This window comes from Haemaphysalis longicornis, unplaced genomic scaffold (genome assembly GCF_048455015.1).
Source record: "Haemaphysalis longicornis isolate Haplotype H1 unplaced genomic scaffold, Haemaphysalis longicornis Haplotype H1 scaffold_3, whole genome shotgun sequence".
NCBI lineage: Eukaryota > Metazoa > Arthropoda > Arachnida > Ixodida > Ixodidae > Haemaphysalis > Haemaphysalis longicornis.
In genome coordinates, this window is record NW_027526335.1 from 83,835,083 (window position 1) to 83,851,224 (window position 16,142).

The 16,142-nt window shown below is 47.2% G+C and overlaps 1 protein-coding gene across 1 annotated transcript in view; it reads right to left on the bottom strand.

Annotated features, from left to right (window-relative positions):
* Positions 1-16,142, bottom strand: part of LOC144175300 (uncharacterized) — a 45,960-nt gene that overhangs the window by 7,709 nt on the left and 22,109 nt on the right. The window contains exons 9-13 of the mRNA XM_077704383.1: positions 12,390-12,460; positions 11,079-11,195; positions 7,435-7,910; positions 5,698-5,821; positions 410-549 (exon numbers count right to left, since the gene is read on the bottom strand). Of these exons, the coding sequence (XP_077560509.1) occupies positions 410-549; positions 5,698-5,821; positions 7,435-7,910; positions 11,079-11,195; positions 12,390-12,460 (928 nt within the window). The remainder of the gene's footprint in view (positions 1-409; positions 550-5,697; positions 5,822-7,434; positions 7,911-11,078; positions 11,196-12,389; positions 12,461-16,142) is intronic.

Here is a 16,142-nt window from a genome sequence, read left to right on the forward strand (position 1 = left end):
ACCCAAATTTCTGGGTTGAAGTAGCCCAAGAAAGACTATAGTCTTTAAAAGAAACAGCGTGCAAAGTTTCTGCATGTCGAACCAGACGTCGTCGCAAAAGTTGCGACGATGTAGATTTGCATTAGTCAAGTTCACCGACACGAAGGCCAATATATAAAACCGTAGTATATAACTGCGAAGAATGCGCAGTTGGAGCACCCGTGTTAAACGACCGTAAATAAGTTTGCAAATAAGCGGCGTTAAATACCGGAATAAAGGTACCACGGAGGGCTGTGATGAACTGATAAACCATCGCGTGTTTGGAATGATACAGCCAATCCCGCTGCAACATAGCGCGAGTAAAAAAAACTTATCTAGACGTGCATAACGTGACAAATGATACATCTGAAAGACATAATTTCGCACTTACATAAACATACACGTAATCTTTGTCTTCTTCTCCCTTTGTGCTTCGCAACGAAAATCCGAAGCTCCAGTACTTGCAAAACTTCTTCTTCCGGAACAGGATCAAGTCAATTTTTTCGACGGTTTGGGCACGACCGTCTTTCCCTATATTAGGCAGGGAAAAAAATGAAAGCACAAGCACAAACCTTTAAAAAGACTTGTGTATGGCGTTACAGTAATGCACTGGTTCTCACATAATGAATTATTTGTGGAACACTAGTGAACTGCCAAGACTCAAAACCAGACTGCAGGATTGGAGGGGGGTGAGGATAAGCGTGATTCTCGAGACAGCGTTCTGTGTCGACATCAGATTTGTTTGTACGCTTTTTGTAAATGTTCTAGTCATGCTTGGGGTTCTTGCCATGACTATGGCGTCGAGCACGACAGGAAACTCGATGATGCGTGCAGCGTAGGGAACCATGAAGGCTGTACAGTAGGTTAAAAACTACTCCAGTTTTGTTACTCCGTAACGTGATGCGCTGCGTCAACCATACCCCATTTTGTTGATTTTGTATGATACTTACGTATCCCCACTGGTTTAAGCATCTTTTCCAGCTCATGGAAAAGAAGGTTACTGATACGGATAGGATATGGCTGCGTAGAAAATGAAGACAGGATAGATTCTTTGGCTGGGGTGCTATAATCCTGCTGGACAGAGCCGACACAGACACTGTCACCAGTAAGTCCGCATAGAGCTGATTTCTTAAACCACACTTTCGAAGAATTTGTAGAGATAGCGGGCTCTTTAATTGGGACATGAGGGCAAAATACAAGTTTGTTTCATAAGCAAAAAACTTCACTGCCCGTATAAATATTATGCCAGTCTTGTCGCAAGCTCCAAATAATTAATGGCGATATTAAGGAAAACAGTTGAAGAAGTGGCGACTCCCCACTCACTTTCAGGCTTCTATTACTACCGTTATTACTTTTTCTTGTGTAACAATGTAAAGTTTGTGAGGGCGTAGTATTAATCACTTATTTGTGTGGTACATTTTACTAGAAGGTAAGGTGTGTCGCGCGTGGGGGAAACCTCAATAGAGAGTGCGGGTCCTTTTTGCGATGAAAAAATTGTATGGAGCGCAGGCGTTCTCCAGAGACCTCCTGTTGCAGCCAGCGCCACCTACAAATTTTTAAATCAAACTGAACGGTTATTTGACGGTTTTTATAAAACTTCATGCCATAAAATTAAAAAAAACAAGAATAGTTAAGGTAATAAATAAGGATTAATTTAACAAAGTCAACGGAAGCCAACTGGTAAGCTGTGGCCCCCAGGGGCGCTGCTTACAACAGGAATTCCTCAGCAGAAATTTTCATCGCAAAAGGGACCCCCCTAGTCTCGCCCCGAACGACACACCTCTCTCTTCTAGTACACTGTACCTACGCAGTCAGCTGCAGCCGCCATGCTCTAAAATATATTAAAAGTAGAATTTATAAGTGACCATTCCGGTGGAGTCGGTAAGGTCGGCGCTGGAGCTATAGCACTTCTATTCCAGTTCTAAGACATATTTGGATCTGGGGCGCCGAACTGAATAAGCTCTTCTCGCCCCCACACCCCTTTCCTTCGCGCCCTCCCTCAACCCTGCCACTCCCTCCAACCTGCCGCCCCTTTGCCCTCTCGTTCGCCGGGGCTACACAGAAAAAGACGCCTCCTGTACCCCTTTTTGCGAAATCATTCAACTGCTACCCAAAGACAGAGGCAGTGATAAAGACACGATGTACGAAACACTCTACAGTGTGCTGCTTGCCACTGCTTAGTGCGCCACGCCAAATTTGGCACCGCATTCAACCGAACGCATCCACGGAGCGTATTGGCGGATGTTATGGATTACTGTTTCCTGCGATGAGACGGAAAGGCTGGAACGGAGACGCTGTTGTGAGATCAGTGCTCACGCATCGTCTTACTTGCCTCTTGTTTTTTTTTTTTTTTTTTGCGTTGCTTAAATTTCCCAAAAAAGACCCCCTACCGGTTCGTCTTGAGATGAACACTGCAACAGCACGCACAAGGTTGTCCGCGGAAGCGTGCGTGTGCGTGTGTGTGCGTGTGTGTGCGTGTGTGTGCGTGTGTGTGCGTGCGTACGTGTGTGCATGCGTGCGCCTGTGCGTGCGCATGTGCGTGTGCGTGTGTGTGTGTGGGGGGGGGGGGGCGCTCTACTTTATGGGGAGGCGTAATTCGCCTCCGTCTCGGGCCCAATTCGAACAGAAAGGTCAAGTGCTCATTTTGTGACTCGTCGGCGTTCGCGGGTAAGGTACGTCAGCGCTTGGACAGCGGGCTGTTCTCATTGTGTGCGGTAACTTTAACGAGTTTGGACAGGAAGTTTTTGTGTTACGTTTTTTTCGCGGCTATAGTAGTTGGCTACGAGCCCACTAATCATTCGATTGTCGAACGCAGCGTTAATAATTACTTACATCTACGTTTATTTGTGCCAGTTTGGGTTTCGGTAAAGCGAACACTGAGGCAGCCGCCATGACGGGAAGGCGCATTTGACGTCACTGTTCACGTCGCACCACCGCCGATGCGGGTCAGGGCACGCGCGCGCGCGCCCCAGAACGGCCAGACCGGCCGTAGTCGCAGATGATGTCAGTCCCAAGAACTGTGACGTGAAGCACAAGGTGGCCACCTCGACACGCCACATTAACCCTGACGACAGCCGTTTGGGTCGAAGCGCAGATGACATCATGAGCCTGCTCGATGGAAGCTTTTTTACGTATAGTTATCCGAGCTTTGAAATATCGTGTCAGTACTCCTTTAAATTTGCGTACGGAAGGTTACTTGAATACCCAAATTAAGCATGGTGGGTCGTTAGTCTCTACGCCTCGTTGTACTTGCGTAAGTTGCACGCAGATGACGTGACTGCACTTGGGAATGCTCATGAAATGCAGCGGGAAATGTTTTTGCATTTACTTTTTACTGCCCTTCCGGTTGCCACCTGCAGTAATACTTCTCAAACGCTCTTTCCAGGTCCGGCTCGTTACTACAACGGCCGCTCAATAGAAGTGGCCGTGTTACTATAGGCACATAATCGAGCAGACCACAACGTCACTTGCACGGTCGCGCGCAGGCTTGCCTTGCAGCAAAGCTTTCTATGTCTCACTGATGGCGTTCGATGTCGCTACAAAACGCACTGCAGGGAAGCCAACTTTGCACAATGGCTTTCACAAAAAGTTGATGATGATAAGCAAAGGCGCATCAATTGGCTCCTCAAGGAAAACGTTTACCATGGTCGGAATCGAATCTGGGTCCCTCGCGTTACGAAACCGACGTGTCTCCGATTGCGACCTTCCGACACGGTTTGGACTTCGATTCGCGTTGCATGGAAGAAAGGTTCGTGTTCCAACCATCTTCCTCGTAAGAAAGCGGCTTTGCTGGAGAAGCGACAGCGCAAAATCCGGGACGGAGGAACAGAGTACAACAGACGGGCGCTCACTTCCAACTAAGTTCTGTTTATTTTTAGAAACAAAGGTTTTTTTTATACATGCGAAAAGGGTTACACCGCATTCAGACGGGTCATGAGTATTTTCCTATCGCATCGCAAAGGGTATACCTCCTTATCGGAAAGTGCCACTGAGGGGAGCTGATGCACTTATTCCCGCCCCTCGCGATATGAAAAGCTTCCATTATCTCCCTTTCAAGTATCCAGTATCTCCATTGTCTCCCTGCAACGTGCAACAAACTTTGCACCATTAAGAATCGGCTTGCCCTTGAAACGCTTGCGATGGAATTTTCTCTAGACATACAAGACCTGTACCACGCGATCCCTCATCAAGGCTTGTTCACTGCTATCAGACAAAATCACTGACTTCGAAGAGCTACGGTTTAACTCTGCGACTGCGATCCACAGTGAAGGATTTCTCGAACTTTTGGACTTCCACCTTCAGTCTACCATCATTAATTTTGATGAACACCACCATCTGCAACGCAAGGGTCGTCGCTGGCCACTGTTCTGTAAGATACTTTTCTTAGCGCCTTTGATACACGTGTTCAAAGCAGTCTGGATCTGACAGGCGCTGTTACGGTGATGAGATACGTCGATGACTACCTGGTAGTCGTTAACGATGCACCGCAGTCGGGGTTAGAGCCCACCGTAGGTAAGACCATCGACATGTTTGAAACCGTGCGTGCCGCTATCAAATTCACTTGGGAGCGGCCGAGTAACATGAGGATTCGATTTTCAGATTTTAAGCTCATGGATCTCTATGGATCCACTCTGTTACCATTAATGACCAACGGTTATCTTGCCTTCGGATTACATGCCCTGCCCACGTCCATTTCTTCTTCTTAAATTCTACTAATATGTCCTTAACACGCGCTTGTTCCCTGACTCACCCTGCTCTCTTGTCCCTTAATGTTACACCTATCATATTCCGTTCCATTGCTCGCTGAGTGGTCCTCAATTTACGTTGAACCCTCTTAGTGAGCCTCCAGGTTTGTGTGGTGTTAATAATAATGATGGGTACATTTGGCGGACACTGCAAGCGTTGAAAGTGCAAACAATTTTTTAATGATGCAAAGTTCCTTGCACGTTCCAGTGACAAGCTTCAAAGGGAGATCCTGTACGCCCTTCAAATTGCGAGGGCCGGGGAGAAGTGAATTAGCGCCCCGTCTGTGGCAGTTACCCTTGAGGAGATGGTCTTTTTGCTACAATGGCATAATTCTCATGACATGACTGCATGCGGTGGAATCCCTTTCCCATGTATAAAAGCATGTTTCCTCAAATAAAAATTTAGTTGGAAGTTAGCTATCATCTGTTGTTCTGTGTTTCTTCAGTGTTTTTCCACGAACACGCCCACATCAAGCTCTTGTTGCTTCAGAAAACGTCTTTGATCTTTTTGTAACAAAGGTGAGCCCCTACAGGGCTTCTGTAGGAGCACCAGACAGTTTTAACTCGGCCGTCATGTTTCTGTTTCGGGAAGCGCGAATTTGACGGGCACCATCAAGACATTCGTCACGTCGGCATTACATTTGCACAAACCGAGCACTGGTACCGTGCGCTCCCTGAATGACTTTCTCTCGGGATTTCCCAGTGTCGTCTCTTTGACGTATACATTACACGCAAAGGCAGGGTGATCAATCTTACTCGTAAATTGCAGAAGAGACATGTTTGAGAAAGACGTGAGCAACTGCTCTTATTACTAAAGTGACGCACGATATTTAAGCAGTGTGTATTCCCCACTGCATGGTCTGCCGACGGCACGAATATTTTACAGCAATTTTAAAGGCAGCCCTATCTAATGTGGCACTATACGCAAACTTACCAGGTTCTGTCCTTGACGAACCAGGAATCGGACCTGCCCCCTGGTAGTCGATCGGCGTGGTATCCATTCCGCTCGTCTCCATGAACTCGGGGGACACCTCTGCTGGAGCCTTGCCATCCCTGATCTATGAGGCGAAATTGTCTCTGGAATCAGTGGTCTTCGAAATTTTTTATGAACAACGTCGCCTTTATCACACCTCTAACAAGTGGGAAGATTTCCGCGGTGTTACGATTCAGCGCGCCGCTATCCTGACCGTGCCTGCTTCAAGTTGGTGTAGTGTGGCGAAGCACCTGTGCCTTGCGGAAAGCCCGACTTTCTCGAAAACATGTTCAGACAGGCCCCGCTAGCGATGACTCAGGCCACGGCAGTTACAAAATACAAAACAAACTGTTCGGCATGCCGAGACTTGAACCTGCCAGCGGAAATGGAGCCGAGATCTCCTCTTCCCCTCCCTCAGATGCAACGAGTGCCGCTACTGCCAGCTCTCACGAATCTGGGAAAGAGTGTTCGTGTGTGTCTGTACTATGTTCGTGCCGCGTGCCAAACACTGGTAAAGCTATGTTACCGTTAGCGCTTCGGGGATAAATACGCGGTTCCTCCCAGTGCAAAAAGCATTCATTTGACAGCATCGGATCCCGCTGTCACTCTCTTCGAGTCCTGCTGTAAGTTCGCCCGGAAAGGTGATATTTTTGTATCCTCGCTGATTATCTCTCCCCATGAAGTAGACCCGTTAACCTCGCCTTCGGCTTCTTGTCGTCATCACTAAGGCAGAAACTTTCGCGTCGGCCGCTCGACCACCACGATACCACACACGACGGAGGCGACATAGCCTTGTTCGGAGACGCCTTCCCGAATGTAGGAGCGGGCATGAAAGAGAAGCATTTTCACTGGAGGTAATTACCTGTGAGGAGGGTATAAGCAAATACCCGGAAAAAGAGAACTGTACGTCGGCTGGTAGCGGAGCGGTTGGACCTGCGGCTGCCAAAAGTTAGGCTTGGTGTGGTGAGTGTCATTGCGTGCAATGATATACTGGGAGGAAATTTGCGCTACTGTGGAAGCGAACTGAACATTAACGAGCGCGGCATTGGGGAACGCTGGGAAGCGCTGCTTTTTTTAGGGGCGAAGAACCTTAGGACCTCGCTTTGTCCGTGGCTTGTCCCTTGGCGTTCGTGTACAGTGTTGCGCATGCGCGAGGAGCATTGGATTGAATTGGATTGGATTGAATTGCATCGGATTGGAATGTATTGTAATTGTATATACTCTACACACGCGTTGTCACTCATTTACACGCGCGAGTGGGCAATACCACGGGTGATTTACGGTAAGAACGATCCCCAGTCCTTCGCCCACTCGTCATAATTCACTTCGTGGAGATGCGTGAATTTTTTTCTTGAAACAGCTACACACGTCAGCAAAAGCCGTAATGATGGTCTCAAAAAACGGTTCCAACCAGACTAATATAATAACCAGATTAATATAATAAAAGCCCAGTTGATAAGAGACTCGTTTCGGCGTTTAAAGGTAGCGTGACTGTGCCCCATGGTAAAAAAATGTTTTTTTTTTGCTTTTTCGGGGCTACTAATCTGAGCAAAGTACTCTTACATATAGGTACAATTTGGTTTTAAAGTGTATAATCAGCCGGTCTAGTTCCTCATTCTATTGGAAGCTGCTGAAATATTGTCGAGATTTGCATGGGTCACCGAAATAAGCCCGGACAGCGACGCGTGGTATGCCTACCGCGGTCATGAGCTTCTTGAAGCTTCCCGATGCGTAGCAGAGAAGCGGCTTCTGGCTCTGGAATGGAACGTCGGTCATATCCTGCATCTGCAAGTGCTGCCGCGTGTCGTCCGGGTCCGGCCCGGCACCCTTCTCCTTGTCGGCCTCCATGAGCTCCTGGATGCCCGCAATGTCGCACAGGTCCGTCCGCGTGTACAGCATCTGCCAGTCGAACTGGTCGAAGAACGGGTGCGTCTTCAGGTCGTTGTAGCTGCGTGATCCGAGGCGCTCGATGGGGTTCTTATTGAGCATGTAAGAGGCCATGTCCTTGGCGGGAGCCGTTGCCGAGTGCGGGTGACTGTCGAAGCGGGGCCACTTGAGTGGCGACCTAGTGATTCTCTCGCGGAGCAGCTTCTTGGTCTTGCCGCGGAATGGGACGCGACCAGTCATCAGCTTGTACATCACCACGCCCGCGGACCACCAATCAGAGGCGCGGCCTGCGGAACGCGGGAAAAACAAAGGGGCCCGTTGGTAGAACAGGCGACTGGGGCAGTCAAGCGACATCCGGGTGCACTTAGAGAAGAACGCGCGCTTAAAATGACCGTCTAAGCGAAATAACTTGAAGCGATGTTTTCGTCGCATACCGAATAAGGATCGGAAGGGCCAAGGACGACTTTTGTATGAAGTATGAGTAAAAGTTCTGCAGGCTTCGTCAGCGGTACATACTTTCAGCCGAACGGTTCGGCTGCACACCATCACTTCCACTGGAGGGCAGATCAAAATGATAAATGAGACAAGAATGACGTAGAAGCTTCACAGCAGCGGTGCAGGGTTCGTGAGACAGAAAAAAAAAGAATTGGCGTGAGGGTTATACGGCGAAAAGAAAGCTTTGGTTCGGGTAAGTTCCCTCTGGTATACAGGACCACGCCGAATGAAAACTTTAAAGGCAAGTACCGCGAGGAAAAGCTTAAACTTCTCAATGGACGTACGCAGAAGTACTGACAACCCGACGCGCAAAAATATAAAGACAGTGATTTGAACATTTAAACGTCTTTTATGCGCACTTAGAAAAGAGCAACCATGTAAAATGGTAGTTGAGGCAGAATAAACGGAAACTATATCGTCCTTTGCACCAAAAGTATGAATTTTTATGCGCATCACGTCGGCGGCTTCTGTCTTATCCCAAACTCAAATTGGTTCAACTTTCAAGTGGTCTTAAGTGAGACCATCTCTAACTTTATTCCAACATTTTAAAACTCATTTAGTTGCCTTTTACACCTTGCCTTCGACTGTATACTCTACACTTGGACCTCAAGCAGATATATTGAATGTGTTTGCTGACTTCTAAGCTTCCTCCGCGGAAACAAATACACTTAATGAAGCTGCGTTGAGAAGCTTAAGATTTGTCAAATTTGCACAGTGCGTTCGGGTGGAGTTTCAAGTGAATATCTCACGATTAAAAATTGCAAGCATTGCTCCACGGATTTTTGTTTTCGCCGTCGTGCGCCCGAATAACCACAAGGGGATCGAAAATTCTTCAAGAAGAAAATTTACAGCTGCTTGTCTTGTCCGGCGATTAAACCACAGATCGTGTATCAACCTCGGTCAGCAACCGCAAGCTCATCGGCGAAGATTGACAAGGACATTTCTGACATCACTTTCTCGCAACGTGGCAGCCTCTTCAACAGTCTCAATCTCAGATAGTGCTTGTTCTGTAAAATTTTTTCTTCCTTGAAGGCTCCAAGCGATGAAATGTATCTCGGAAGAACACGCTTGAGTTGCCTGACTGATTTTGTATAATTAATGAGACTATAGGACAAATATCTACGGGTGCTTTTTGCTGCAATACTGTTAACATATAGTTTCTTGTACACCGAGCTAAACGAAACAGATGAAAGACCACTTAAATTAAAGGTTCAGTATCGTCTGTTAGAAAATAGCTGCCGTAAGGTCGTTCGTATACAACGTGGTTAGGCGAAAGTTACAAAGGCCAACGCGGCGGCACATTGTAGCACTGCGAAAAAAAAAATTACGCTCAGGGGGAAATAAACACTCGCTACAGGTTCGCGCCTTTGTAGTTGTGAAATTTGGGTATGAATATATCACGCTTCCCTCGAAACGTGTAGGTGTCAGTCAAAATGTCAGTTTGTTTAAGGATCACTATTTGAATTTGAATTACTAGGAAAAGAAACGAAAAGTGGGCGTACTGTTAAGCTGCCGACCACGCAGAGAATGAACACCATGCTCCAGCGTCAATATTTTGCTTCAGAATGCCGCTTTCAAGCAAACCGTTTAGCTAAAATGAGTCTTCGCTGCTGCATGCGACAAAAGAATTGCCGGCAACTGTTGTCGCAGGCAGCGTGCAGTGGATGTCGTCTTTACAGCGTAGAGCCACAGCTTCGAGACACAGCATTACTACGCTTTAAACTACCTCGGGCAGATGGTTAGTGCTGACCCCAACCACGAGAGAGAGAAATCCGGCGCATAAATGGGGTTGGCTGGGCAGCACTCGGCAGGCAATGGCATGTAATGAAAAGTAAGCTACCTCGGTCACTGAATAGCAAGATCTACAACCAGTGCGCACTGCCGGTGATGACATACGGAGGTGAAACTTCGCGCCTTGCTAAGAAGCTAGAAAGCAAACTTAAGTCGGCTCAACGCGCTACGGAACGAACAATGATAGGAATAACACTCAGGAACAAGAAATGAGCTCCCTGGATCAGAGAACAAATTATAGTCGACTATATCATAGTTCAAATACCCAATACACAATACGCTAACTTTTCTTGCCCTTTTACACTGCGTACTGATTTGATGGGCTATTGAGCCCAATCGCTGCTTCCATGTGATTATCGTATGTATTCAAAATCGAGGGTCCCCTTTCAGTGTCTTGACTCTGGGACCCTCGTCTATATACCAATATGTTGGTATTGCGTTTACGAAATAAACTTCCACTTTCAAAAAAAAAATACAGAAAAAGAAATGTACTTCGGCTGGCCATGTAGTGAGACGAACCGACAACCGGCGGACAAGTCGGGTAACAGAGTGCATACCAAGAGATGGGTCAATAAGAATGGGTAGGCCATTAATTCGAAAGAGGGATGAAATACGGAACTTTTGGTGTAAACTGTGGACTCGAATAGCACAGGACAGGAGCGGTTGTAGGTCAATGGGAGAGGCCTTCGTCCTGCAGTGGACCTGAGCAGGATGATGATGAGGATGATGATGATACGACGTCCGCATGATGCATGTACTATTATGAGCAATACGAAAGGGAACACGGGAAGGTGTGGCAAACAGCCTCGAAACAAACTCTGAGCGATACTCGGATGGCGCTGTGAAAAACAAAGGGGGAAAGGAGGGCGCTCTTCCACTAACCGTTGGCACTCCCACCACGCTGGTATTTCTACAAAGCAGCTTACGTTATTTCGCCGATAATATGGTATCGTCCGACAGCCGATAAGAGGCACGGCGGGAATGGGAACGGTTGTTAGAACAGCGTCCCCTTTCCACTTTGTTTCCCGCGGCAGCCGCTGCGTGTCACTCATAGCTGGGTTTGAGGGTGTTTTCCACGCGTTCCTGTGTTCCCTTTCGTGTTTTTCATAATAGTACACTGGCTTCACAGTTTCAATTAGTCTTACGTTCTGTAAAAAAAAGCTGTGTACCATACGGCCGTCTTTTCAGTATCTCAGGGGCCATGTAAGGGACTGTCCCAGCCGACTCGCCATCATGGAACTCGAACGGTGTTCTTCGGAAATAACCTCGGAGAAGGCGTTTGGAAACTGCGTGAAGTTAGCGCGCGCGCGCCACAGACTCCTTCAAACAAACAAACAAACAAACAAACAAACAAACAAACAAACAAACAAACAAACAAACAAACAAACAAACAAACAAACTAACTAACAACCTATCTAACAGACATAGAAACAAACAAAACAATCAATCAAACAAACAAAAAACGAACAGAAACAAACGAACTAACAAACAATCAAACAAGAAAACAAACAAAATAGACAAAACAATACAATAACTGCAACAACACGAACGCGCGCATTCGACTACGAAGTCACCACTTTTTTTTTTCAGAAACCCCTGCACGAACCTCAGGAAAGCAGTGGGTCAGTCCATACCTACGTCCGTCGTTTTCCCCGATATGGAACCGGCAACGCCAGAAATCTACAAAACACCGAAACTTGCTCACCTTTCTGAATAAGCGATCTTCCTTGTTACTGTGATCCCGCGACGTTTATGTAAACTCCCGCATCCACGCAATAGGCACTCGTATATGGAGCATAGAGCAAGGATAAAAAAAATGGCTTTGCAGAACATTCAAGATTATTCGTGCAATATATTATCTATATAGCTGCGCCCAATGAGTTTAGTGACTGTACAGACCTGGAAGAACCTCCTCTTGCACTTTTAACTTGCAACAAAACAAGCTCTTGCATTCATAATACCTGTACGAAACCAACTTGCATAACATTCAAGCGCTTGCGAGAAACCAGCCATGGAAGAACTGGGGTGAGCCAAACGTAGCTGTTCTTTCCCTTATCGTCGCAGTTGTGACCTTCGCAAAATGCATGACCCAACAAACTACTAGCCCTAAAGATATAAAAAGCTTAGGATAACAATTTTGTGCTTCGTATAATACCTTACCCCACATCGATGAGACAACGATGAGTCGTAGGTAGCAAAAGCTCCGAATCTACTCTATTCTTTCCTACGTGTTATCTGCACTCCCCAGTCGAGCGTTAGAACCCGGTCTAGCACACTAACATGCTGCCCGAGAGATGTGGCATTTCGTGCCATTACGATTCAACAAAGTACGTGGTAGCGCTCAAGCCTTCCAAACCGGCATTGGCGTTCAAAAATCGTCCTGTACTATTCACTATACTAAAAATTTGAGTTCAGATTACCCGCCGTGCGCCTGCCGTGAGTTCTAGCGGAACTAATTCATAAAAGCATTAGTTTCTCACAGTGGCCGCTGCAGATTTTCACCGTGTCGAAGTCGATGACCTTCACACGGCCGCCCGGAATTATCAGCATGCTGCGTGTAAACATGAAGACATGAAGTTATTACACTGAAGCTATTACGCTTATTACATTTATTATAACACAGTAATTTCATGAAGTTATTACACATGAAGTTAATATAACACTGGTAATCAAATAACAAGTAAGTTTCTTCGCGATCATTCGCAAGACTTTCAGGCTAATAAAATAACCGAACTTATCGCGTAAACTTGAATTAAGTTTGGTTGTTGTTGTTGTTACAATAACAGCTTATGCATAATCAGCTTAAGGGTGCGTGGGGGCCGCTTTTCTGATGGAGGCGAAAAGCAAAAACGCGCGTGTGTACGAGATTTCGGCGCACGTTAAAGATCCCCATGTGGTCAAAATTAATCCTGAGCCCTCCACTACGGCCGGCCTCATCTCCTGCGTGGCGTCGGTGCGTTAACCCTACAATCAATCAATCAGTCAATGCTTAAGGGGGAATTACCTGATCATACTCCTATCGGACTCATTAATTTATGACCTACGGGATCAACAACCATCGTGCGCCAATAAAAAGTTTTATAAATCCTTGAAGCAGCGCCTGGCGGCCTAATTTCCATCTTTTAGAAACATTTCACATCTTTACTGGAATAAAAATAAACAAGAAACGCATTTTAGTTTATCTAGTCTTCATTAGATGGCGCAAGTCTTCTTCCATGCCAGAATATTATTTTTTTACTTCAGTACAAAAGTAACATATTTTCCAAATATACAAACTATGCCGTTTGGAGCATTTTCATGAATCTGCGAAACTTTTCGTATTCGTGCACGATGGTTTTTGAGCCTGTGGGCCATGAAGTAGTTGGTCCCATAAAAATGTTAATGGGTGATTCCCCCTTAAATCTTCCTTCGTGCTACTGTTTGGATACAACCGAATTGTCAGTATTTGATTCCTGTTTTCACCCTGGTCAATACATCGCAACACAGTTTACTCGAAATGCCTCTTACAAGGAGAGAGAGAGAGAGAGAGAGAGAGAGAGAGAGAGAGAGAGAGAGAGAGAGAGAGAGAGAGAGAGAGAGAGAGAGAGAGAGAGAGAGAGAGAGAGAGAGAGAGAGAGAGAGATAACACTTTATTTAACCAAGGGTTAGCGCAGCTTGGTGGCCGAAGACCGTAGAGCTTCGGCGACTGTGGCTGCCCGACCCGTGAGTGACTTCTGGAGATCCAGGCTTGAGCATCCCAGCGCTTCTTCGCACTGGTCGAGGGAGGTGATGAGAGGGTAGGGGCCACACTGCAGGCCCACATATGGTGATGTAATGTGGCTCGAGGGATTCAGTTTGAAGCTGACGCCAAAGGCGTTCTTCTTCCACTGATAGGGATGGGTGGGCGGGAGGGTATTTGCGGCGGGAGAGGCGGTGTTCCGTGATTTCTCTGTACGTGAGTAAAGTATCACGGGTTGATCTGGCTCCATGAGAGGCAGTGCTGGCATCACAGGCCCGGGAGACGAGAGCTCGGGCTGCGGTGTGTGCCGCTTCATTTCCTCCAATACCCGTGTGGGCAGGGAACCAGATCAATTCTACAGGATAAGTAGGTGGTTTTTGATTAAGAATTTGGTGGGCCTGAGGCGAGGTCTGGTCTCTGGCATAGTTTAGAACGGCCACTTTCGAATCTGAGAATATCAATCGGGGTGTTGGTCTATCCGTGAGTGCAAGTGCTATCGCCACCTCTTCCGCCACTTGAGGGTGACGGGTTCGGATGGTGAGGGTCGTGAGTGGGGGAGAATCGGGTGAGTTGATGACTGCCAGGGCAAAAGCGTCGACATGACGATACTCCGCTGCATCAACATACAGTGTGCCTGGATCAATGGGGTATTTTGCTGTTAATGCACGGGCTCGTTGCGCCCTTCTTTGGGAATGATATTGGGGGTGCATGTTTCGAGAAAGGGGCCGAATAATGATGTTTTCTCTAGTCACTGCTTCGATGAGTGATTTTATCTCGGGCTCTTGTAGGTAGCCAATGCGCAGGCTGTCTAGGAGGGCTCTACCGGCTGCACTGCGCGTCAGGCGGCCAAGCTGCCCCGTGCAATGTCCTTCGATTAGCTCTGTAGCCGCATTGTACACGCCTGTGCTCTCCACAGTCTGGCAGTGGAAGCTCCTAGCGGTATTTGTAGAGCGCCTAGATAAGTCTTCCGAATTAGGCAATCCACATTTCTAATTTCCGTTTCCGTGAGGCTAAGATATGGGAGCGCATATGCAATCCTACTTATTAGGAATGCTTGTATTAGTTTTAGCCCATCTTTTTCTTTGGGGCCATGTCGTCGTGCTACAATCCGTCTAAGAAGCCCGATTATTTGAGCTACATGAGCCGATAATTTCCTGGTGTACGCTGTGTTTCGTCGGTCCTGATGTAGAGGCAGTCCAAGTATGTTTGCATTACCCGTGGTACGGGTGTACAACCCAGCTGTATCGTGATTGAGGGGGTCTCGCGGTGCTCTAGATTTCTTCAGTGGAAAGACTAATACTTCGGATTTGGCTGGTGAACAGTGAAGGCCAGCCAAGGCCGCGCCTTCTTCTACGGCTGTTGCTCCAGCCTGTAGGGTGGCTTTAAGTTGAGCATCACTACCTCCCTTTACCCAGAGCGTGATGTCGTCCGCGTAAAGGGTGTAATGCAATTCCGGTATCTGATGTAAGGTGATTGGTATATGAGCCACTGCTAGGTTAAAGAGCAACGGGAAAATCACGGATCCCTGAGGAGTACCGCACGATGGAAGCTGTATATCGGGCAGTCCGAGATTTCCCAATCGGAGTGTGGCCGTCCTTTGTGTTAGGAACGCGCGCACGAAGTTATATACTCGAGCTCCTGGTCCTATGCGTTCCAGACCTCTCAGGATAGCATCGTGGGTAACTCTATCGAAGGCTTTAGTTAAATCCAGGGCTAAAACAGCTGTGGCATCCGCTATGGGTGGGTTTTCTAGAATATCATTATGCAGCCTCAAGTGTATATCATTTGTGGAAAGCCCTGCTCGAAAGCCGTACATATTGGGGGACAGAGATTGCGTGTTTTCGATGAAACGATTTAACCTAGCTAGAATTACCCGTTCAAGTAATTTGCCAATACATGAGGTTAGCGAGATGGGTCTTAAATTTTACAGAGATAGTGGCTTGCCGGCTTTGGTATAAATGTAACGTTCGCATGGCGAAACTCTTTAGGGAGCATGCCCTCCTTCCAATGCTAATTGAATACCCCAACTAAGTAGGGCTATGGAGGCGTCCATCTAAATTCGTAAAATTTTATTGGTAGCCCTGTCTTCACCCGAGGCTGAAGTTGTACGAAGTCCATGCAAGGTTTCCCGCACCTCCGCCTCCGTAATGTCCTCATCCAGAGTAAGGTTGGGGGAGCCGCCATAATCGAGATGCTGGACCTGCTCACCGTCAAGGGATGTACATAGTTTTCAAGCTTTTCCCGCACGGCGTTCGGGGTCTCTGCCATTTCATGGATCAAGAAAATGATTCTGTTTGCCTGTTCGGTTTTGGAGGGATTAGCGTCAAGCAAGTGTCTAAGGGGAGAGACCATGTGCGTTTCATTCCAAGCGCTCCTCGCAGCCGGTCACATAGCTCCTCCCATCCTGCCCTGGCTAGTTTTTGAGCGTATAATGTCGTCTCTTTTGAGAGATTAGCTATGCGCTTTCTGAGGTTTCTATTGTGTTTTTGTCTCCACCACCGTTTTTTAAGCTCTT